The sequence below is a fragment of the Rattus norvegicus genome, chromosome 6 (genome assembly GCF_036323735.1).
Source record: "Rattus norvegicus strain BN/NHsdMcwi chromosome 6, GRCr8, whole genome shotgun sequence".
Taxonomy (NCBI): Eukaryota; Metazoa; Chordata; class Mammalia; order Rodentia; family Muridae; genus Rattus; species Rattus norvegicus.
The window spans coordinates 109759610-109785014 of record NC_086024.1 but is presented as its reverse complement, the minus strand read 5'-3'; the positions used below and the strand labels follow the sequence as shown (position 1 = coordinate 109785014).

At 43.5% G+C, this 25405-nt stretch overlaps 1 protein-coding gene across 8 annotated transcripts in view; it reads left to right on the top strand.

The window, feature by feature from the left end:
• Nucleotides 1-25405, top strand: part of Entpd5 (ectonucleoside triphosphate diphosphohydrolase 5) — a 36167-nt gene that overhangs the window by 1362 nt on the left and 9400 nt on the right. For 4 of the 8 annotated variants that reach the window (XM_006240344.3, XM_006240345.5, XM_006240343.5 and 1 more), the window contains 11 exons: nt 1894-1963; nt 11692-11764; nt 14125-14404; nt 15786-15865; nt 17927-18070; nt 21957-22032; nt 22249-22284; nt 22768-22856; nt 23121-23200; nt 23794-23855; nt 24672-24773. In XM_006240344.3, the coding sequence (XP_006240406.1) occupies nt 14191-14404; nt 15786-15865; nt 17927-18070; nt 21957-22032; nt 22249-22284; nt 22768-22856; nt 23121-23200; nt 23794-23855; nt 24672-24773 (883 nt within the window). In that variant the 5' untranslated portion in view covers nt 1894-1963; nt 11692-11764; nt 14125-14190. Of the gene's footprint in view, nt 1-1893; nt 1964-5166; nt 10294-11691; nt 11765-14124; nt 14405-15785; nt 15866-17926; nt 18071-21956; nt 22033-22248; nt 22285-22767; nt 22857-23120; nt 23201-23793; nt 23856-24671; nt 24774-25405 lie in introns of those variants that run through there. The other 4 variants (XM_017594152.3, XM_017594153.3, XM_017594151.3 and 1 more) reach the window with 2 other exon arrangements.

Here is a 25405-nt window from a genome sequence, read left to right as displayed (position 1 = left end):
CTTTGCCTCTGAGTGCTGGAATTAAAGATGTGGATGGAGCCTGACAAGATTGCTTCTTAATATATGTATAGTACTTTAAATTTTTTTTTTCAAAACAGGATTCCTCCACGGAGCCTTGGCTGTCTCTGTAGACCAGGCTGCCCTGGAAATCACAGAGATGAGTCTGCTTCTGCCTCCCGAGTGGTGGGATTAAATGCGTGGGCCACCAGACTTAGGTGGCCGTTTTTTGTTTTGTTTTGTTTTTGTTTTGCTGTTGTTGCTGTTGTTGTTTATTTTTATTTTTTTGAGGCCAGATCTCAAGGTGTAGACCAGGCTACCCTTGAACTCATCTGCCAGCCTCTGCCTCCGGAGTGCTGGGATTCAAGGCGTGCACCACCACATTAGCTATGCACAGTGCTTTAAAGAACTTATAATTTACTGTGTTTTATCAAACATAAATAATGTTTTCGATATTATAATAAAATTATATCATCTCAACTCTTTTTTGTTGTTTTTGTTTATTTGTTTGTGTTTCTTTGAGACAGTGTTTCTTTATGTGTAGCCCTGGTTGTCCTGGAACTCTCTCTGTAGACCAGGCTGACCTAGAACTCTCAGAGATCCGCCTATCTCTGCCTTCTGAGTGCTGGGATAAAGGTGTGTGCCACCACCAACTGGGCTCATCACTCTTTTGTGAATGTTTTATAAATTGATTTTTTTTTAAGATTAAAACTTAGGATGTAACTATATATCAATTTTTCAAGGTCTACCTAAATTTATTGATATTTCACAACCATACTCAAAAACTACTTTTTAAAAAAATTAAAATATAGTAACATCCATTCCCCCTTCTTTTTGTTCCATTCAGCTGCAACCAGTCCCTGTATCCCCATAGTACTTGCCTGCTTTCCCTCTGTCTTCCTTTCTCTCTGTCTCCCTTCCTCTCTTTCTGATTCATGGCTTCTTTTCTTATTAAACTGTTGGCATTTATGTTTTTAATATATATGTATACAAATACATGTATATTAAATAGTATATATGATATATATGTGTATATATACAAATAAATACAATACAAACAAATAAATACAGCCTGCTCAGTCCATACTATGTTACTTACTTGTTTGTATATGAGTTCAGGGCTTTCTAAACAAGATCTGATCAAGATGACACCAATAAACTTGTTAAATCTCACAGGGCCCCAACGCAACCCTAGACAAAGAACTATATAGGCAACTAAGGAATGCTGAGAGTGGGAGAAATAGTCTTCCCCAGGGAAGAGCTTCCCATTGGTTATTCAGTACCAGATGGTCAGCCATGAATATATTTTAAAACTTGTAAATTTACTCTCTACATGAGTGTGTGTGTGTGTGTGTGCATGTGTGTGTGTGTGCGCGTGTGTGTGTGCATGTGTGTGTAAATATGATATGTGTGGGCAGATGAGTGTGTGTATGAATATGTTGTGTATGTGAAGTCTGTTCTCTCCTTTCTGGGTTCTGGGAACTGAATTCAGGTTGTCAGGTTTGCATAGCAAGAACTCTTATTCAAGGAGCCATCTTGCCAACACCCTTGGAGAAAGGCCAGGATATTTCATTTTGGTAGTAGTTCTAGAAACTACACTGTTTTGAACCTCTGTATTCTCTACCAAAGAACTGGATATTGTTATTCAGTCAGCTTTTGACAAGAAGCAACTGATAGTACAGAGTATACAGTAGGAAGTTCCTGTTCAGAAGCTTATTCGTTATCATTTCCTTCTGGAATTGCTGGTGGGTAGTTTACTGTTAAGTTTCAGGAAAATTCTTTGTTTTATGAGTTTGCTTTGTCTCCTTGTTGGGAATGTTAAATGCTTTTAAGACATAAGCTATTTAGTGTTTTGTCAGTGGGGGCATGTTAACTTTCTATGTTCAACTTTTACAGTTCTTGGTTGACACAGAAATGAAGAGTATCTTGGCTGAATATTCAAGCAGAGGCGATCATTATGACCCTGGTAAGTAGAGTATAAATACAGCCATAGGAACCACCTCAGCTAGCTTAATGCTGAATTTGTACTTCAGATGCTTCTGCCTCTGGGTAGGATTTGTTTGTTTTATGTTATTCCTGAATTTGACCACCTTTTGCCAAAAGATACATATTTTCTTCTCTCTCTCAATGATTGTATTATTGTCAGATGTCAGTTCAGGATTATTTTGTATCAAAATTAATAGTATTTGTAATCTTTTCTCCAGGTGTTTTTATAACTTTAATCATTAGTTATCTGTGATTTTACTGGGTTTTACTTAGAAAGTTTTACACTGAAAAAAGTTGTTAATTTTGTTTTCATGGAGCCTTTATAATCCTGTGTATATTACTATATAAACTATAAATAGAGGGGGGCTGAACAGTGTTTTTAAATATTATAGCAACGACACACTTTTATCCTACTTTTTTATTCATTTATTATATATAAGTACACTGTAGCTGTCTTCAGATACACCAGAAGAGGGAGTCAGATCTCTTTACAGATGGTTGTGAGCCACCATGTGGTTGCTGGGAATTGAACTCAGGACCTCTGGAAGAGCAGTCGGGTGCTCTTAACCGCCGAGCCATCTCTCCAGCCCTATCCTACTTTTTAATCACATGGAATTGCTTCTTTCCTTCTATTCTGGGCTCTGGGGATCCAACTCAGGTCTGTGTACATACAGAATTCTATTAAATGGACATTATTTTGTTACGTGATTAGTTCAAGATTTAATCTCACTGATTAGATCCATTAAAATTCGCTGTTTTATTTATATATAAAATGTATTAGGGCTGGGGATGTAGCTTAGTAGGTAGATTGCTTGCCTGTCACACTGTAATCCCTGGGCTTGATCTCCAGCACTGGGTGTACTGGGTGTAGTAATGCATGCCTGTCATCTCGGGACCAGAAAGTAGAAGCAGGAAAATCAGAAGATTGGGGCCATCCTTAGCTACAAGGATAAATGCCAGCCTAAGCTATATGAGAGCTTTTCTCAAAAACATTTATTCTCATAGATAATTATTACTGTTAGTTCTTTGTAAAATATCATATTTTTAGTAATTATTTCTTCCAATATAGCCATTAGCATAAACTAAAAGCTAATTCTTTAAGAAAAGTGACCCTTAAAAAAAGAAAGAAAGAAAAGTGACCCTGGGTTGGTGTGGTAGTGTATATCTTTAATCTCAGAGGAAGGAAGAGGAAGGTTGATCTTCGTGATTTCAAGTCCAGCCTGGTCTACATAGGGAGTTCAGGCTAGCCAGGGCCTTTCAAAAAAGAAAGGAGTGGGGAAAGAAGGAGAGACAGAGAGATATACAGGGATATAGGAGAGACAGAGAGACATACAGGGATATATATATATATATATATATATATATATATATATATATATATATATATATATATATATATATATATATCTCCCTTATTATCTCTTATTCATGGAGCCATCTTGCCAACACCCTTGGAGAAAGGCCAAGATACTTCATTTTGGTGGTAGTTCTAGAAACTACACTGTTTTGAACCTCTGTATTCTCTACCAAAGAACTGGATATTGTTATTCGGTCAGCTGAATAACATACATATGTTTTTTTCATATCCTGCTTTCATATATATATATACATATATATATGAAAGAAGAGAGGAGAGACCCAAAAATTTGTTCGTACTTTCATGTCACAGATCCTACAAATACTCATCTGTTTAAGAAATATTGCCTGTCATAGTGCTCATATTCATAATACTAGCACTGTGGGGACTGAACAGGAGGGATTCATGCACCATTGTCTCAAAGACAAAGCAAAAAAAAATTCAAATGTTTACTGCATACAAAGTACATTCCAAGCTCCCTGTTAGTCTATGGGGTACCTGAGAATAAAAGAATCCCTACCATAAAGGTACACAGACACACACACACACACACACTCACACTCACAATACACACACACACACCCTCACACACACACAGAATACACACACACTCACACACACACAATACACACACACTCACAATACACACACACTCACATACACACACACTCACAATACACACATCACACACACACAATACACACATCACACACACAATACACACACTCACACACTCATACACACACAATACACACACACTCACAATACACACATCACACACACACTCACACACACTAACATACACACACAATACACACACACTCACAATACAAACATCACACACACTCACACACACACAATACACACACACACTCACACATTCACAATACACACATCACACACACGCTCACACACACACACACCATCCATAAATAAATAAATAACTCACTCTGATTTTAAAGTCATAACTAAGGGGTGAGTGTTTGAGACAGGGTCTTGAGATGCCCACAGTGGCACATACCTACAAGGAGGGCAGTAGATCTCTATGAGTTCAAGCCCAGCCTGATCTATGTAAGGAGATCCTTTCTCAAATAGTTAAATAAAAGTTAAAAATTAACGAAAAGGATATAAAAAGAACTTAGAATGTCAGAAGTGTGTCTCTTATCCCGCATATTAAAGTCAACAGCTTACGACTTGAGGGCCATACCTGTGCTTGCTTTAACTTATATTACTGAGTTGTTGGTTGGTGGGGGGAGTGGTGATATTTTTAGATTTTTTTTCTTTTTTTTTCTGGAGCTGGGGACTGAACCCAGGGCCTTGCGCTCGCTAGGCAAGTGCTCTACCACTGAGCTAAATCCCCAACCCCATATTTTTAGATTTTAATGGGAGTAAATTGTCACCATATAAAACCCAGCAAGTTTTATAAACCTGTGCTTTTAGATTATCCTTTAAAGGATTACATGTATTGATTTAGTAGGGGTGGGTGTGGGAATCTATGTGCCCTGATGTGGCTGTGGAATTAAAGAATTACTTGGGGAGTCTGTTCTCATTCTGGCCAGATTTGGCAGCCATGCCCTAAAGTGGGCTGTCTCACAGCAGAGCTTATCTTCAGAGAACTACATAGAAACATGGGCCCATGTTCCATTATCACACCAATCAGTGGAAATGGTGAAACAAAAACAGACAGACAAAACCCCCAAACCTATCCCTTTAGTGAATAGTGTTCTCCAGTTTACCACCATCTCGATCACGGCCTTTTGTTCTAGGTAGACTCTCACTGAGGTATTTGAGTTTGTAACCTCTGCTGTAGACAGGAAGAAGGTGATAAACATTTTTATGTATTTATTCGATAAGCAGTTCAGTAAGCATGTGTGAGGTCGCTCAGAGTTAAGTAGTTAGTGTTAGAGAAGCATGAGCCCCTGCTGCGCAAGTCCTCTGAGTAGAAGTTGTGAGAGGAGTGTCTTAGGAAGATGGTAGATCCAGATTTCAGAATAGCATCAATGGTGTCCCACAGACCAGTTAGGGACCATGACAGTTCAAGTCTGAAGTAATAAGGACCAGAATTTAGTTATCGGTGGAACTAGGAGGAAGAAGGAAGAGGGAAGGACGCTGCTAATGTAGACTTGATAAGAATGTTGACTAGAGGGCTGGAGATGGCTCAGTGGTTAAAAGCACTGACTGCTCTTCCACAGGTCCTGAGTTCAATTCCCAGCAGCCACTAGGCTCAAAAACATCTGGAATGGGATCTGATGCTGTCTTCTGGTGTGTCTGAAGATAGCTACTCATCATATATATTAAATAAACAAAAAATCTTTAGAAAAAAAGAATGTTGAATATAGACAGCAGGAGAGAATAAAGTTAAAAACATAAACAGTTTGTGTTTCCTGTGAGGAAAGACGTGGTGCTCCTGAAAAAGTGGGAGATTAGCCAAAGGATTTGTTCTCTCTTTGTAGAGGTGTAAAGCTGGAGGGCTGCTGTGCAAGTGCCAGATTAAGGTAGCTCTGGTTCTGAATTACTGTCTTGGGGTAAATGCAATTTAATTTTTGATTATTTGTGTGTGTTTGTGTCTGTCTGTCTCTCTGTGGTATGTATACATGAGTACAGGTGCCTGAGGAGGCTAGGGATGTCAGATTCTTTGGAATTGGAGTTATAGGCAGTTGTGAGCCTCTGAGAAGTCAACTCAAACTTGGTTCCCCTGCAAGAACTGCAGAGGCTTTTAACTGCTGGGTTATCTCCCCAGCTTCTCTCTCTCTCTCTCTCTCTCTCTCTCTCTCTCTCTCTCTCTCTCTCTCTCTCTGTTTGTTTAAATCCTAGTACATCCTAAGATTCTAAGGGATGCCAGAAGTGTTTATTGTTAACAAAGTGTCAGACAGAAAGCTTCCATTGAAGAACTGGTGTGATATGGCTCAGGTATATAAGATTATGACCTGGTGCTTGTTGTGCAAGCATGAAGACCTGAGTTTGGATTCCCAGCATCCACTCAGGAAGCCAGGCATGGAAGTACATACCACTGACCTCTAGTGCTGTCAAGTAGAAACAGACAGGTCACAGGGCCTTGCTGGCAGTCATTCTACCTCAAACAGTGAGTTCTGCAGTCAGCAAAAGACCCTGTCTCAATAAAGTGGGGAGGCTTCCCCTCTGACTTCCCCCTGCATGCACACTGAGGCGTGTGCACACACGTGAACATGTGCACTGAGGGGCATATGTTCCCACAGCCAAATTTTAGTATATGCTAGACTTGGGCACTGATCTGTTCAGGGCTGTGTAGGGTTACATCATGGACCCTGTCTCCAAAATCAAGGTTCTGAGCCCTGTATATGTTTTCCTCTATGCTCTTACTTGTGAGAAAGTTTAATTTATATGTGAGGGACAGTGAGAGATTCACAATAATAAATGATAAAATAGGATAAATAGAACTATGCTTTGATAAGAGGATATTTGAAAGTTATGAATTGTTCATTTTTAGAATTTTCCAGTTAAGTATATTTTCCAACAGCAATTATCTGTGAATAATTGAAATTTTGTTAGGCAAAACCAAGGATAAAGGGACTGCTGTAAATACCTCCCACAGTAAATACGAGTTTATGAGGTAAAGACAGCTTATCACCTCATATTTCTCTATATTTATTTATTGGGGCAGTATAAACCCCTCTCCAATTAATGGTGTATTCTTATCTAAAAGACTGATTCTTCATGCATGGCTAAGAAAAGACCTTGTGATTGTGAGGGAGGGGGAGCAATACAACAGCTGTCTCTGGAAGGTAATTATTGTCCTCACTCAGTCAAACCTAAACAATAGAGAATGAAGGCGTGTACTGCCACGTTCATTTGATATAAAAACCCACACAGTTTCATTGTACAGAATGAGCCTTATGGGCCCTAGTGGTCTGTGTCTAACACTGTTCTGATGGGAATCAGATGCAGAAGGAAGGAGTCTTGACTATAAGAAGGAACTTTACATTTGTTGTAACTACCAGCACTTCGATTCTAAGCCTTTACTGGGAGTTAGAGGATGCGATTTGAGGATTGGAGGAGTTTATGAAGAAGGGGGGATCTTAAAGAATTGTGTTCACTACCCTTCTGATGGCCGTGTGCTCTGACTAGTGTGGTGAGGTTTGGGCTGGGCTTTTGGGGCAGAGAGCCTTCCCTGACCCCCAGTGTGAGACGAATCACCTCACTTGGAAAGTCTGACTGTTTGCTCTTGCTCTGTTTCCATTTACACAGATTTAAAAATAACTCCTTGCTGATGCTGTGATAAAAATTGATTTTTTCATTAAGCCTTTTTATTAGTTTTATTAGTATTTTAAATGACACGTGGTTAAGTGTTTTTGTGATTTTCAAAGCTGTGTTGGCTGTCAGTCTTAACCCTTTCTACCAAATACCTCTTCAACACACCATTAATCTACCATTCTGTGGTTAGAAACACTTATGTAATTTTATATTTATCCTCCGAGTATTTAGTTTCAGTAGATTGTTCAATTATTTACCAACAGAAATAGTGACTTACATATTTTTTTACTCTTTCAGAAATGTACCTGACTTTTATTTGAAATTTTTAATTTGGTTTTGGTAATAGAAATGAGCAGAATATTGTATGACATGAAGTTTTAAAAATGGATTTTTTTTTCGGGGCTGGGGACCGAACCCAGGACCTTCCGCTTCCTAGGTAAGCGCTCTACCACTGAGCCAAATCCCCAACCCCAAAAATGGATTTTTTTAAGTAATAGGATGAGATTATCAACATAAAGTAGAAAACTTCAAGGGATTTTAAAAAGCAGTATCACGGGGCTGGGGATTTAGCTCAGTGGTAGAGCGCTTACCTAGGAAGCGCAAGGCCCTGGGTTCGGTCCCCAGCTCCGGAAAAAAAAAAGAACCAAAAAAAAAAAAAGTAGTATCACATTTTTACCAATTTTCTTCTTTTTATGACCTTTTTGTTTTTATGTAACTCTGGAACTTCCTAGGCTGACCAGGCTGACCAGGAGCTCAGAGAGGGAGTCCTAGTGAGACCTTGGGGGTTCGCTCTGTCTCCGCTGCGCTGCGTGCTCCCTTAGTCCATTGGGCTGTATCTCTGGTGCCTAGGGTGTCCATGGGTGTCATCCAAGCCCACATGCTTCAGATAAGAAGTATTCCAAGGCTCTGACCCTTGGCATTAGTTATCTCCTGCCCCAGATGAGGCTTTATTCACTGCTGAACTCTCCCACACTTACCTTATTAGGTCTACCTCCCTTTTGCTTAGTGTGGCCTTGGCCATGTGTAGTCTTATAGTTAAGTTTATTATTCAAAACTGTTATCCGAGTTGCATTTTAAACTTGCCCTATGCTTAATGTTTAACCTGGTTAAAGACAGCTTTGCTCTGGCCTCAGATAAATTGGCACTAGGCTGGTTTCTGAGTTACTGTCTTCAGAACTTTAGGTGGACTTCTCTCGTCTTTCCTACCTTTTTCTGTTGTTTTCAATTGTTGGCAAAATTACCATAGGGTGTCACCATGGAACCATAAAGGAAAAGCATGCCTGTTCCTTTAACAGTCTGAGATAGTGTCTCCAAAATGACTTCTCACATTTGTCCTCTTTAGTCTGAAATACCCATGCTTTTTAGGCATACATTTCCCATGAGTCATCTCTTTAGGTTAATGCCTTCTTTTGACTCAGGATCTGCCTTGGCCCTTCATCCTTTGAGAAACCTCCCGTTCAGCTCCTACCCCCATCTTTCCCCTTCTAACAGTCACCAACTCTCACCCCTCCTGGCACCTTGCACACATTTCTGCCAGAGAACTTATCCCAACACCTTGTAGCCCTTAGTGTACCCATGTTTCCCAGTAAGTTTCCTCACTAAAACTGATTACCTTCATAGATCTATGCTCTAACGTGATGCCTGACACCAATGCCCAGCTTTCTAGAGTCCAATCCAGGAATGGAAACTGTCTTTAACTTTTCCACCCTTTAATATAAAAACAACCACAGGGGCTGGAGAGATGGCTCAGTGGTTAAGAGCACTTTTTGCTCTTATAGAGAGCCTATATTTGGATCCTGGCGCCCATGTGGTGGCTCCTGGCCTTCTGGAACTTCAGTTTCATCAGTGCCCTCTTTTGGCCCTCTTGGAAACCCACAAACACATGGCAGCCACAGGGTTGGCACATACACATAAGTAAAACATAAAATCTTCAAAAAAACAAGGGGTTGGGGATTTAGCTCAGTGGTAGAGCCCTGGGTTCGGTCCCCAGCTCCAAAAAAAAAAAAAAGGAAGGATTTCTTTTTTTTTACTTATTTTTGTTGTTTGTTCTGAGGCAAGATCTCATTACTTAGCTCATGCTGGCCTTGAACTGACAGTTATCCCTGGGTGATTTCAGACTTGCAATCCTCAAGCAAGCCTCCCATATGCTCAGACACAGGCCTATTCTACCAAGTCGCTCTAGAATTTAATTTAAGAGACCTCTGCCCTATGGGACATTGGTGCCAAACGCCTTTAATCCCAGCACTGGGGAGGCAGAAGTAGAAAGTTCTCTGAGTTCAAGGCCAGTTTGGTCTACAAAGCTACAAAGCTCCAGGACAGCCAGAACTACACAGAGAAACCCTGTCTGGCAGGGAGGGGGACTTCTGCCATTCTGATGGTTAGAATTTAGCAATTATAAAAGTAAATAAATCGGGGTTGGGGATTTAGCTCAGTGGTAGAGCGCTTACCTAGGAAGCGCAAGGCCCTGGGTTCGGTCCCCAGCTCCGGAAAAAAAAAAAAAAAAAAAAAGTAAATAAATCAATCATGAATGCAGAAAAAAGGTGGAGACCTTAAGAGTGGAAGATAAAGAGGCGAATGACTTAGCAAAATCTACACAACTACAAAGTAGCACGGGGTGACTCATTTGTGAGGCAAGGCTTGATTCAGGGCTCGACAAGGAGCAAAGAGCAAAGGCAAGCCACAGTGGACTCATGCACTCACAGCAAACAGGCAGACAGGAGCTGGTGAGTACCTGAGGGAGCCCGGGCCTCTTGCATTGAAGTCTCCCATATTCTAGAGGGCATGGAGGACTGGGGAATAAGCAAAATGTGAGGTTCTAGAAGGCTAGGCACGGGGACTAGTGTTTCGTCTGGTTATAAATGGTTGCCACACTGAGGAGGTCAAGGCCAGAGGATCTGAGTTAGAGACCTTAGCGGAATGCAAACAAACCCAAACCACCTTTGAAAAGCTCGGGGCAGGAGGTGGGAATACCAGAGCTGGTACCAAATATTTAAAACAATAGAAGGGGCTGTGTTGGGGGAGAAGAGAATGAGCAGGAGATTGTTGAAGAGAACAATCCTGAAGAGTGGACTTAAATCTATTGTTTTATTCTCCCCAGTCTGTAAAAAGGAAAACAACTGTCTACATTATTTTGAGTATCGTATAGAACTTGATGCATTTGGACAGCATGAAACCTTTGTGTAGTCCACACATCTGGGGAAATAGTCTGTCCTTGGCTGCGGGGAATCATGTTCTCCAGTGTGGGGTGATTAATCCTTTGAGAAAAAGTCAAGCTCCTATTCTGTGTTAAATGGACCTAGAGCCTGAGCTGTTAGGTCCAATTTTATCTCTTCAGAGTATGTATCCAGTGCCTGCTGTATATTATCAGTGTTCTAGCAATAAATACATCAGAAGCAAAACTAAAAACATCCCTGTGGATGGGTAGCTCACCTGGGGACAGAGAGGAGGAACATGGAGATAGTAGAGCAGTGTGCTGGAAGGAAGAAAGCACCATGGGAAGAGTAAAGGACGGGCACTGAGAAAGTGAGTGAAGGCTGTTGAAAGGTGACTGAGCCAGCTGTGCAAGCAGGTCACAGGAAATGCGGAGTCCTCCTATGAATTCCACATCACAAGCCCTTCTAACACCCGTCTTCAAAGTGACCAAACTTAAAGCAACAGGAGACTGCAAGTGGTGTTAGAAGGCAGGTCCTGAGGGCAGAGGGCATCTGTGTGTCCACTTGCTTTCTTGTAAACCCTTTACCTGACCTTCTACTTACACAAGAATGACTCTGCAGTTTCTCACTCCATGGAAACAGATACTGCATGTGTTACCCCCTTTCAATCTCTTCTGGAAGAAAACAAAGGTTTACTTAATGTAATGTTTGCTGGACTGGTTTACGGAAGTTACAGTAATCTAGAAAATCTGAGTGACCCCTAAAGGAGTTGAGTGACAGATTAAGAAAGCTGGTGCGTGGGTTTTTCAAAGAGAAGAGGAACCAAGTGTTAAGCAAAATCAGAAACAGCCAGGCATGGTGGTGCCTGCTGTTAATTACAGCATCCGGACTTGGAGGCAGGTTGGTCTCTTAGAGTTCAAGCCCAGCTAAGATTACATAAGAAAACCTAAAACAGCATTTCTGTTTCAGCTTTTTAAATTGGCCTACAAGACCAGCCTACTTGCTATAAAAGAAGAATCTGCCAAAGGGAGGGCTTTACAGAGTGAGTACAAATGGGGCCAGGCAGCTGCCCTTTCTGTGGTTGATTGCTTGGGATGGAGTTTTCTTTGTTTGGGATTCTGGAGGATTAACAATTCTCATTGTTTCTTTCCCTACATAATAGCTTTCATTCTTGGCCATAGGATAGAAGCTGAACCTTGGTGTTTAAATAGATATTCAAACTGCCCTCGTAGTATGTTAGTATAACCCTAGTTTTAAACTGCAAATACTTTTAAACTGCAAGTGCAGTTAGCTTCCATCTGCCTTACTTTATGTAATATATCATTTCTGGGGAGAGGAGTGTTTTAATCAAACCCTAGATGGCTAACAAAGGAGAGAAATCATGGACCTGTATGCATACTCCAGATATACCAAGGGTTCTATCTAAAGATAGAGGCCTGGGCAATAACTCTGGTCCCATCTTGTGAATTAACCAACCATTGTGACTTAACACAAAAATGCAGAAATGAAAGTGGAATCAGAAGACTGTTTGGAATAAATCTATAATAACCAACTAAGCAGGACTTAACCAACCACTGGAGGATAGCTGTCAGGAAGACACGACCTAACGCTGAGATGGCTGGAGATGTCCAGCGTCATCTCTTGGTTGTTACAGTAGGTATACTGGGCAGAGGGGGAGCATCTAGTGAGTGTAGACCAGAGCGACTGCTAAACAACCTGCTCTACACAGGACAGCTTATGACTAGGAACAGCAGCCAGAGGGCAGTGCTCAGGCTCAACTCTAGTTCTCCTTACAGGTTAGGCCAGCTACAAATCACCAAAACGCCATGCCCTGTCCTTTTGTTTTCCATTTAGTGTCTATCTAGGGGAAAAAAAGAGCAATGTTTAAAGCAACCAGGAAGACTTGGTTCCATTATTCTCCTGAATGCTACTATTTTGTGTTTGGGCTTTTTCAAGCGAGATTTATTTTATTTTAATTGTGTGTTTTGGGTGAATATGTGCATGAGGGTGTGGGATCCTCTGGATCTGGAATTAGTGGTCAAAACTACCCTCTGTGAGTGCCGGGAACTGAACTCAGGTCCTCTGTAAGAGCAGGGCGTGCTCTTAACCTCTGAGCCATGTCTCTGGCGCTGCTAATGAGGTTTTTATCAGAGATTTCAAGAACGTTCACAACTTCCTTTAATGGCTTCGATCATTATGATGGAAGGAAAGGTTCTCGTACATTTTTATTTTTTTATTTTTATTTATTTTTATTTATTTTTTATTTTTTTTCGTGATCCTCCTGCCTCTGCCTCCTTCAGCAAATCTTACCGGTGTGCGCCACCACAACTGGCTTTTTTTTATTTATTTATTTATTTATTTATTTATTTATTTATTTATTTATTTATTTTTCGGAGCTGGGGACCGAACCCAGGGCCTTGCGCTCGCTAGGCAAGCGCTCTACCGCTGAGCTAAATCCCCAACCCCTCGTACATTTTTAGAATGTCAATAATAACAACAGTGATAATGACAAATCCATTGTCTCCTCCCATTCCCCATGTCCATCTAGAGAAAGATTAGAAGATAGTATTAAAAAATCAACCTTGGGGTTGGGGATTTAGCTCAGTGGTAGAGCGCTTGCCTAGGAAGCACAAGGCCCTGGGTTCGGTCCCCAGCTCCGAAAAAAAAAAAAAAAAAAAAGAAAGAAAGAAAATCAACCTTTAAACAATACCCTATCGTTTTAAAACACAAAACCGTATAGGGAAGAAAAAGGAACACTTGCCGCATTCTCGCCTAACGGATGAGGCTATGGAGGCTCCGGGGTTAGGGAAAGTTCCAGTCTGGACTTCCTGATAGACCGAATAGTTGTGTGCTCACTCCACTGCGTCCAATGTCTTCATGCTGCGTTTCTCAGAGCTGTGCCATCTAACCTCTACCACACACAGTTCAAAGCAAATGGCTACCTAACACAGCACTGTCTTCATCCTTTCTGAGGGCACATTTCATATTACGGTTGCTTGGGCCAGCTGTGGTGGTGCACACCATCAATCCCAGTCCTTGGGAGGCAGAAGAAGGGGGTCTCTGTAGGTCTGTGGTCAGCCTGGTCTACAGAGTGAGTTCTAGGACAGCCAGAGCTACATAGACTGTCTCAGCACACACCTTTGAGACCCTACATTCAAAACTAGGTGTGGGAAAATATACTTTAAATCCCAGTTTCCTCTTGGAATCAGATACTCCTCAGAAGAGGAGCCTAAGAGCCTCTGCTGCCCTGGTTGAGCTTGTTGTACTGGTTATCAGGTTCCAGAAGGAACACCTTGGAGAGGTTAGGATTTCTATAAGGAGTTTATTTGTTGGTGGTTGGTTTGTTTAGCATAGGTTAACTGTAAAAGCCAGTCAACATACTGTGTATCTTTGTCCCTGAAGCCTCCACAGGGGTGTGAGCAGCACTGCTTCAGCAACAGAGCCTCAGGTCCACATCGTGGGAAGAGTATGGCCACGTCCTGGGCGTCCGTCTTCATGCTGATCATAGCCTATGTTGGTGGCACTGTCTTCTACAGAGAACAGCAGACTTGGTTTGAGGGTGTCTTCTTGTCTTCCATGTGCCCCGTTAATGTCAGTGCCGGCACCTTTTATGGAATCATGTTTGATGCGGGCAGCACTGGAACTCGGATTCACGTTTACACCTTTGTGCAGAGAACATCAGGTGAGCACCTATGGGGCCCTTCGCAGTCTGCACCTTGGCATCTTCTCCCAGAAACAGGGCTGAGTCTGCTGTGTGGGTTAGAGACCCTTCTAGCTGTTGGATTAGTTAGAGATGTAACTGGACACGTAGCTTGTTTAGTGTGGAATTAAGAGAGACTTGGGGACAGACTGGAGCTTAGTTCAGTTGGTAGAACATTCGCCTAATATTCACAAAGCCCTGGGTTCGATCCACAGTACCACATAAACCGGGCACGGAAGCACTTGGGGAGGTGAAAGCAGGAGAATCAGGAGTTCAAGGTCACTCACAACTACATAGGATATTTAAGATCAGTGTACAATACAAGATGTCATACCAAGCCCAACTCCTCCCCTGAGGATGCTCGAGTGCTGCTGCTACACCACTGTGAGAAGTCAGGGCAAAGTCCAAAGTGTGAACTCCACAGTGGTTCTCAGGTCTTCTCTCTGGGTACCCGTGTGCTGTCTACTGCCATTCTTAATTCTGAGATTCCTGGGGTTTGAACTCATTCAACCTAACCGTGTTATGTCTGTCTGGTAATAAGATCCCACACGCCTTACAACAACAGGCATTGTCTCAAAAGAGGAAAGGGGGAGTTTTGGTCCAAGTATACCTGTAATTTGTCCTTCATCTTCTCTAATGGTTAATACCCAAAAGGTCCAGAATATCATGAATGTTGGCAGTGATTCTGGGGAGAAGCATCCCTACAAGTTTTCACTGCTGTCCTTGGAAAGGGACTGAGGGGTTCTTGAAGACTAACTTTCTGAATAATCTGGAAAGCCTAAGGAGCTACAATTCAGGTTGTGTAGGGAGTTCAAGGCCAGTTTGGGCCACATATTGAAACCCTGTCTCAAAAGTTTACTAACAGTTTAAACAAATACAGGGTTGGGGGAAGGCAGTAAAAGCTAGAGTCCCAACAGAGACACGGTAACAGGGCCTCAAGGGCTGCATGACAGCGTGTGTTCTCCTCCCTGACAGTGCTGCAGAGCACTCGGCAGATCAGGGCGACCTCACAGGGAGCAGCGCTGGACAGACTGTTAATCTGTTAAACCATAGACCAATGTTGACATTAGCATCTGAAGCAGTCCACCATCTGATAATCATCCCCTCTTCTTCCTCCTCTTCTTCCTCTCCTCTTCTTCCTCCTCTTCTTCCTCTCCTCTTCTTCCTCCTCTTCTTCCTCTCCTCTTCTTCCTCCTCTTCTTCCTCCCCTCCCTTCCTTCCGTCCTTTCTTTTTTCTTCCTTTCTTTCTTCCTTTCTTCCTTCCTTTCTTTCTTTCTTTCTTTCTCCCTTTCTTTCTTTCTTTCTTTCTCCCCTCATCCATCGGTCTGTTTGTCTGTCTGTCTGTCTTCCATGGACAAAATAGGACAGCTCCCCTTTCTGGAAGGTGAAATTTTTGATTCTGTGAAGCCGGGACTTTCTGCTTTTGTGGATCAACCCAAACAGGTGAGTCTTCGGATTTGATGGCGTTTGTTCTCATTTGATGGATGGGAGGGAGCAAACCCAGGGGGAGGGCTCTGTGCCTGAGCTTTGTCCGAGGACTCTTCGTTTTTATTTGAGACAGCATCTCACTAAGTTGGCATGGCTGGCTTTGAATTCACTCACTGGCATAACAAGGTCTTATGATTATGATCCTACTGCCTCAGCCTCTTGAATAGCTGCGACTAGGCCAACAGAACCAGACCTGAGACATCAATTTGGTGTTTAGGGGTCTGAATCTTGGTAAGCCTACGACACCCCCGCCGTTAAACATCTCCTGGTGTTCGGTAGTAACACTGACGGGACATGAGGTAATTTCCTTCCTTAGTGACTAGTCTTCTGAATGACCATAACCGTGTACCCCAGACTCAACAAGGAGCAGGTAGAAGGTTACAAAGTAGATCTGTGGGGCTGAGCAGATGCCTCCCTGAGCAAGAGCGAGCACTGGCTGTGCAAGTGTGAGGACCTGAGCTCTGATGCCAACTCCCCCGTAAAAAGCTGGCCAGAGCATTGCGTGAGTGCTTGAACCAAAGTTCACTGGGACCAGAGCCAGGAGCATTGCCGGCCTTGCCAGCTGCCGGAGGAGGAAGGTGTGGTGATTGATACCTGCAATCCTAGCACTCGGGAGGCTGAGGCAAGAAAATTATTACCAAGAGTCGGAGCCCAGCTTTGGCTGCATACTGAAGTAGTGTTGCCTTTGTCTCGCTTTGACATCTGAGAGACCTTGTCCCAAACAATCAAGTTTACAAACAGGACAGTGTGAGCTTAAAGGGCTGAGACAGATTTTCTAGTTTAGCAGGTGGGATGTCAGGTGTGGTAAGGGCTGAACTGTTGAGAGCAGTCCATTAGCAGAAGATGGTCTGACTTTTAGGAAGGGTGATTGTATTGTGCTTGCTAAGGGGAGAGTGTGGTGGCTCACACCTGTCACCTCAGCATTCTGGAGGCTGAGGCAGAAGGATCAAGAGTTGAAGGTTAGCTCCGGCTACGTAATGACTTTGACTCAAAAGGTAGGGGTGCTTGTTATCAGGATGAAGTTTCTCTTGGGAAATACTGAGTTCAAACCCTTTTCATTGTTTTTATGGGTATGGGTGTTTCCCTACCCATCTGTCTGTGCATCATGTACATATAGTGTCTGTGGTGGGCAGAAGAGAGCATCAAATACCCCCCAGACTGGAGTTACAGATACTTGTGAGCTGCCATGTGTGTGTTGGGAATCAAACCTGGGTCCTTACAAGAGCAGCCAATGCTTTTGTCCGATGAGCTATCTCTCCAGCTCCAAAACAATCCGAAATAATAGTTCTAAATAGTCGTAGGTTAATGGTGTGCTGTGTGCCACGCGTGCTGGTATTTGTGATAGTAAAAAAGAAAAAGAAAGAAAGAAAAGAGAAAAGAAAGAACCAGGCTGAAGAGATGGCTGAGCAGTTAAAAGCACTTCCAGAGGCCCTGAGTTCAATTCCCAGCAACCACATGGTGGCTCACAACCATCTGTAGTGGGATCTGATGCCCTCTTCTGGTGTGTCTGAGGACAGCTACTGTGTATTCTTAAAGAAAACAAAAACAAAAACAAAAAAGAACCTACCACACTGTCCAAGAGATTATATAACAGTTACGGCTAGCATTTTGTGAGCACTGAGCCTCATCCAGTGTACACAGCAGCTTAGTGACAATGTGAGACACACCTGCTAACCCCTCCCTAGAACACCGAGTCCCAGGAAAGCTGAGTAACCCACATAAATCATGGCTAGCAAGCAAGCTCTGTGGCTCCAGCTCTTGCGTTCTCTGTCTAACTCTGGCTTAAGTCTAATTTACAGAAACATATAACCACAGCCGTTCAAATGACAGCTCTGCAAAAGAGATGGGTTCTCCTTTGACATGTCCCACTTCTCTAGGTTCTGCTTCTGAGGAGCAGAGAGGTTGGCGTACTCATTCCACCAGATGACACGTATTGCTCCCTGCGTCTCTCTTGCGTGAACGGACCAGTGCTGCTAAGCAGGCTGCCATTGGTTGACTGTGCTCTCTCTTTCAAAGGGTGCTGAGACTGTTCAAGAACTCTTAGAGGTGGCCAAGGACTCAATCCCCAGAAGTCACTGGAAGCGGACGCCAGTGGTTCTGAAGGCAACGGCTGGACTGCGATTGCTGCCAGAACAGAAAGCCCAGACCCTGCTCTTGGAGGTGACTTTTGGATTGGGATCTTGGTTAATGCTGTCTTTCTTTTACGGAGCCCTTTGCAGTGACAGCTGCTCTCAGTGACCCACCACTGCTCAGTCATTGTGGTGACTGGGATAGTAACTAGTCATTTCCATCTGAAATTATCACCCTTGAATGTAAAGCGTTTCTCCCCAAAGGTTCAAAGTATTCCCTTCTATGATGTTTTTATTGCTTTGTTTGTTTGTTTGTATTTGTGTGTATACACTCACGTGTGTCACAGCACAACATGGAGGTCAGAGGACAACTTACAGTCCATCCACACTTCCAACCAAGTGGATCCCAGGGATCAAACTCAGGTCATCAGGCTTGGCAGCAAGTGCCTTTTCCCACTGAGCCATTTTGCCTGCCCCCCAACATATTCAATAGGTATAATATAGAAGTGGCTTAAATAAACTCTACTAAAGGAAAGGTATGTACCGTGAAGGACGTCTACTTAGGGCTGGGGAGATAGCTCAGTAAGATGCTTGTCATACACACCTGAGCACCCGGGTTCGATCCCCGGCACACACATGAAAACTCAGGCATGGTGGCACACACTTGAATCATAGTGCTGGGGAGGTGGAGAGGGGATCCCTGGGGCCTGTTGGCCAACCAGCATAGCCTAATCAGTGAACCACAGGTCCTGGTGACAGACCTTGAGAAAGGAAACTCCTTACTTTTCATACAAATAGAATTACACAGTTTACAGTCTCCAGTTTTGTAGGTTTGCTTTTTTCTTCTCTCAGATAAAATGTTTGAAATATTTTTTTTTTGGTTCTTTTTTTCGGAGCTGGGGACCGAACCCAGGGCCTTGCGCTTCCAAGGTAAGCGCTCTATCACTGAGCTAAATCCCCAGCCCCTGAAATATTTTTAAAAACATTGTCCTTCAAATAAAAAAATTAAGTCTAGTTTTTCAAACTTAATATCGTAATTTATTGTCCATACTTATATAATAAACATATTATAAGATTTCATGTTGTGAAGAGCAGTTATAGGGAGACTGTCATTATAGTGAAAACAAATCACAGCAGAGTGGGATTCTGCCCTCTAAACCAAAGCCACCACCTAAGCCATGTTCTCGTCCCAGTTTGAGGTGAGTGGTAAGCATGGTCTTGTTGTCAACAGCTTTTCTTTGACTCTCAGCACCTCGGGTATAAGTCCCTTGTCCCAAATCAGGCATCCTAGCATGTTTGTGAGAATTCAGATCCCAACTCTTATTTAAAAGCTTTTTTCTGTAGATGTATTTATTTTTATTTTATGAGTGTTTTATCCATGTGCATTTCTGTGTACCATACACATGTCTGGTACCTGTGAGGTGAGAGAGGGAGTTAGAGCCCTTGAAACTAAAGGAATGGATTGTTGTGACACACAGTGGGGGTAGTGAATATGGAGCCCAGGTTGTCTGCAAGAGCAAAAAGTGCTCTTAACTCTGAGCCATCTCTCCAATTCCTCATACCCCAGTTCGTCATCCTCATTTGTCCATCCATTCATTCACTCATTCACTCAGTCAGTTATTGATGTGTCCACCATCTGAGCACTTACCATGTCTTAGACACTAGTGAAGTTACTGGGGATGTAGACAAGGAACAGAAAGGACACAGCCAGTGCCCATGTTGAACTTACATTCTAGTTTTAGGAAGACAGAAAATAAGCAACAAAATAGGTGAATACAGAATGTTTCACACACGGTAGATTCTGTGAAAAACCATAAGTAGGGTCAAGCATGTGGAGAGTGCCGGAAGTCAGGAACGCTTCCATGATGTCCCATAGCCAGCTCGATAAGAGGAAAGGAAGCAGTCAGGAAGCTATCAGGAAACTGGGTGACAAGGAATTTATCCTGTGAGCATTAGGAAGATCTCAGGGAATCTGGAACTAAAGAGGACGTTGTTGTCCATTTTAAAAACACTGTCCTGGAAACAGCCAAGCACAAGAACCGCAGTTCCAGTTCCTAGCATCTACACATAAGTAATAAGGCAGGCACAGCAATAAGCACCTGAGACCCCACACTGGGACAGCAGAGACAGGAAGGTCTCTAGGGCTTGTTGGCCAGCTCCTCTAGCCAGTCACTGACCTCCAGGTTCAGCGAGAGACACTGCCTCGTTTAATAAGGAGGAGGGTGATTGAAAAAGACACCTGAGGTTGACCTTCGGCCTCCATACGCACGTGTACTCACACACAAATACATATAAATAAGTGAATACCATGCTGGGTGCTGTGTTGCAAATTAACTTGGTGCAGATGGGAGTGTAGAATGTAGGCTTAGATTTTTTTCATGACCTACTTTAATAAGGTTTAAACACTTCAACCTCCTTTCTAGCCCACCCCCCAATAGAAGTGGTGGAAAAGAATGGTTATTAGGACACGGAGGGAAGTGGACTTGTTTAGAAGTAGATCTTTGGGGTGATTCCAGTCTTTGTTGTCAGGATATCAGCAGTTCAGTCTACAAGCAAACCACCAAAGACAAATCAGCAACAGCAGCTGCTCTATCCAGGATAAACTGGATAGGCTCGAGTCCGGCAAGCCGCTGGAATATCACCAGAAGTTCTTTGTTGAGCTACTCTCTACAAAGTCAGGACAGTGAAAATCAGCAACATAGCATAAGGCCAACCAGTACCAGAGTGTTGTCAGCAGAGACCAGTGAAGCAGTGCAGGGAGGGCCAAAGCCTCGCCCCACCGCCTGTGGTCATGTTTATGTTTTCTAAACATCACATGTCCTTTCATGTGTCTGCTTCAGCAAAACATTCTCTCACCTGTGACTGCTTCAGCAAAACATCACTTGTTATAACTGAGTTCCCAAAGAAACCAGACATTTCCACTTCAGTAGAGGGCTGGAGCAGGACCTGCTTGTACCTGTTTGCTTATCTGTTTTCTTGTCTACAGATCACTTGGCGAGCTGGATTTGTTGGCTGAAATAGAGTCCTGAGGTCACTGCTTGATGATATTCCACTCTCACCCATCCAGTTTATCCCACCAGACCCAAGAACAGCAAACTGAAAGAGAGAGAGAGAGAGAGAGAGAGAGAGAGAGAGAGAGAGAGAGAGAGCCCTTTTAGTTATATTTGAGAATTCCCTGCCTATAATAGTATTGTACAGATAAACAATAACATGGGTGAGTTAGACGACTCAGCCTTAGGGGCGCTTGGTAACCTAAGTTTTATCCCCAGGACCCACATGGTAGAAGGATGGAACTGACAGCTGAAAGTTGTTCTCTAACCTCCAGCACAGGCCCACATGAGTGCACACATGTGCACACTTACACAGAAAATCCATGAATGTAAAAACACTTAAGGTTATAATGCATATGTCAGTAGCTTATATTTATCGAGAATCAGAAGCATTAGTGTAAAGTCATCATTCACACCTCCTAAAATAGTCCTCCGTAGGCTAGGTCTGAGGTCTCCCTAAGTCTCTTAGGCCCCAGCTGTGCACCATAATCCAGCAGAGGTGGAGGGCCTCAGCTCCTTTACTGAGGCAGGCCCATCACTTATCTAAGAAGTGGGATGGCAGCAGGTCCTCGCAGTGTTCATTACATGTTCAGGTAAAATTAATCAGGGTGCTAACACAATTCCAGACTCTTGATTTCGGTTGGAAGGCACAAATACATGTTCTTCCCTAGGTCTAATTGATAATAAGTTTAGATGTGTTTCTTAGGGATGCTGTGTGCTTGTGTTTTTTGCAAGAAAATGGCAATTCCATGTCTGGTTCCTTCTCTGGTTTCACAGTGAAAAGGAATGAGTGCTGCCAGTGTCTTACCTGGGGAAGGGAACTAGAGCGACTTAGAGAGCACGGGGGAAGCTAAGACAGCACACAGCCAAGTGTGACCATTTGTTTTACTGCCTCACAGAATCCAGATGTTTGTATCTTTTCCCTAGGTAGAGGAGATCTTCAAGAATTCACCTTTCCTGGTCCCGGATGACAGCGTTAGCATCATGGATGGGTCCTATGAAGGTGGGCAGATGATGAAATAAACAATGTAGGGGAAAGGGATGGAGTCAGTGCAAGATCCAGTTAAAGGAACTGGGAATGAAGATGCGGCATGGAAGAAAGGGGAGCTCAGTAAATCAGCAGGGACGGTGCAGGAGACTGCTAGAGACATGAGGTTCCGAGAGAAATAGAGCAGAAGGAAATGATCTGGAATGAAAACTTTCTTTTTCTCTCCTGTAGGCATATTAGCTTGGGTTACCGTGAACTTTCTAACAGGTAAGATAAATAGACCCTGACATTTATCTGACAACCTTAACTGGCTTTTACAGGTAGACCAGGAGGGTACAAAGCCACTTCCATTAAAAGAAGGGGGTGGGGCTGGAGAAATGGCTCAGCAGTTAAAGCTACTCATTGTCCCAGCACCCACACTGGGTGGCTTAGCTGCCTGTTATTCTGGCTCCAGGCCTCTAGCTTCTGTGCGGCCCACCCGTCTATACATACCATATACATAACCAGAATTAAAATTGAACAAAGTCTCTTCTAAAAAAAAGAAGAAGAGGGCAGGGAGACAAGTCAATTCTGTAATCTGTATTCAAGGCCTCAGCCCGAACAAGGGGCTCTCTGAGTTTACCTCAGCCTGCAGCCTTTGGGTTCAGGGAGCAGAGAGTCATCACAAGATAGCTTTGAGATACAGTGAGCAGGAGAGAACCTGCAGAGATGAATGGATGGCCTGAGTACTCATCATTCTCTCATCAACAGGTCAGCTGCATGGCCGTGGCCAGGAGACTGTGGGGACCCTTGACCTGGGGGGTGCCTCCACCCAAATCACGTTTCTACCGCAGTTGGAGGTGAGTCGTCCTTTCTGACAGCACACTTAGAAAGCACCATGGTGCCAAGGAAGTAGCACGCTGCTTTGAGACACCAGCTCTACAGTGACTAGGCCACCGAGTCCGTAAATGACCGGAGAAAGTCTCTTTGGCTCCTCAAGCCCTGGGGGTCGTGGAGTTTAGCCTTCCCCATGTCTGACTTAGGGGAGGGTTGTGGATGGCAGTGTTAAAATCTTCACATGATCGCAGGTACTCAATAGTCTGTTTGCTTTCTCTGTTCTGCAGAAAACCCTGGAACAAACACCTAAGGGCTACCTCGCTTCCTTTGAGATGTTTAACAGCACTTTTAAGCTCTATACACATAGGTGAGGAGGGGGAGAGGAAATAAAAGTTCACATTACATTACCTGTCTTTACTTCCCAAAGCATTTTAATATTTGTTACTGTCTCTTACTAGCCTCAGAAAGTCTTTGCCAGTCCTCTAAGCCCTGTCTACTGACACCTAAGTCACACCAAACCTGAAAAACCTAGGAGGCATCCCCAGTTTTGGCTTCAATAGTATGTGTTGTAAGAGTCAGTTTCTCTTTAGGTGATTGCATGTGGAGAAGGCTCAGACTTCAGCCAGAGCTCTGTACCAACTCATTCAGGGCTTCAGGGCTTCAGGGCTTCTGAGACCTGTCTGCAACTGATAAGAGCTTTTCTGGGGATGGTTCTCAGGCTGGGCCACCGGGACAGTCATAGTCTCAATGTCACACCCATGAGCAGTTCTCACTGCATATCCTTGACCCAGACCACAGAAGCCTCCCTTTATTGTCCATGTGAGCAAAGACAGCACAGAGGTAGACAAAGCCTCCACCCTTCCAGAGGGAGTCAGGGAACCCACGTCACACTGGAAACAGGCAGCTGTGGGCTGCAAACATCTAGGACAGCCTGAAACTGCTCAATCTTATCTTTTTCAGTTACTTGGGATTTGGACTGAAAGCTGCAAGACTAGCGACTCTGGGAGCTCTGGAAGCAGAAGGTTTGTCAGTCCCAGTCTGTGGTGGGAGACAGCGTGACTCTCTTCCCCTGCTTGGCATTCTTCCTGTGGAGCAAAGGGCTGTGCTGACCTGGGCAGGATGTGTTACATAACAGACATAAAAGCTGCCGCTGCCGTGCAATGTATTCACCCCCTTAGAGTGAAGGTTACTTACACAAGGCTAAGAACCTGTAGCTACAAGGCTGGAACCTCCACAATATCTGGTAGGAACTTGCACAAGCCTTTGTCAAGAAACAAGGTCTTTTCTGTTTGCCAAGGGGAATGACTGAGCAATTCCTTTTCTCCCCTCACAGATGGGCACAGGCAGAATTGGCTGCAGTCCCAGTTGTGTGTGTCCCAGGGACACATCAGTGACCCTTCTGTGCCCTGTTTGTCACCTTCCACAGGAGTTTGTGTCTAATCACTCCAGACCATGCTTGCTCACAGTAAGCTGGCACTGGGCTGAGGCGCGCAGAGCGCTTCAGTTTGTCACGTTATCTTCAAGCGTGTTTCTTCTAACCTCTTAACTACCAGTGGAGGGATTTTCCTCCATTAAGGAAAGGAACTTACTTTACTGTGGGGTTTTTATCTCTTTGGGATGTGATAAACGTTGTGAACGCCCTGGCAAATGTGTGTGTGCATGAACATTTGCCTCTGGCTTTAGAGAGTTCCCTGTTACCACAAAGCCTGTGGAGAATCCATGTCAAGGAACTACTTTGACAAGATTATAAGGCCCAGTCCCCCAATCCCTTCAGCCACTGTGCCTCCGGCCTCTGTCTTCCTCTCTCGGACTCGCCCTCTTGTGTTGTGTTCTTTCAGGGACTGATGGACATACTTTCCGAAGTGCCTGTTTACCAAGATGGTTGGAAGCAGAGTGGATCTTTGGGGGTGTGAAATATCAGTATGGTGGTAACCAAGAAGGTGAATGGTGTTTCTTCACTGGTTAAAATTACTTTCCTAGCTCATGTTCTGGAAAAGTCCTATGTGGAGGTTCCAGAGGCCATGTTGAAAGCACTTATTTTAGAGGTCCTCTGCATATTGCTCCATGGTAGTGTTAGGAGCCTGCTGTAGCCCGTCCAGTGCAGCACTGAGGATCCTTGTTTCAGGTCTGGTGAATGCTTAACAATTTCATTCGTAGTAAAACTCAAAACTGAGGTAAGAATCATTCATCTTAAATATTAAAATCAGGGGGAAATTTTGTTATCCCAAAGAAGGAAACAAGTAAGCTTTCTGAGTAATTGCTCACCAGGCCATGAACCGTAATGCCAGGCAGGAGCACGGTGGCTGCAGCTACAGTTGTGGCCATAGCTGGGTTTGCTGAACAAAGGTTAAAGGAGGAGCGTCCATGGACAAGCAGTGAGGTTAAAGAAAATTACACAGCTGTTTTTAGTGTGTGTGTGTGTGTGTGTGTGTGTGTGTGTGTGTGTGTGTGTGTGTGTACGTGTGTATGCATTTTATGTGTTTTGCCTGTATGTGTCTAATACCCATGGAGATCAGAAGGAGTCAGATCTCCTGGGACTGGAGGTACAGACAGTTGTGATTGCTGGGAACTG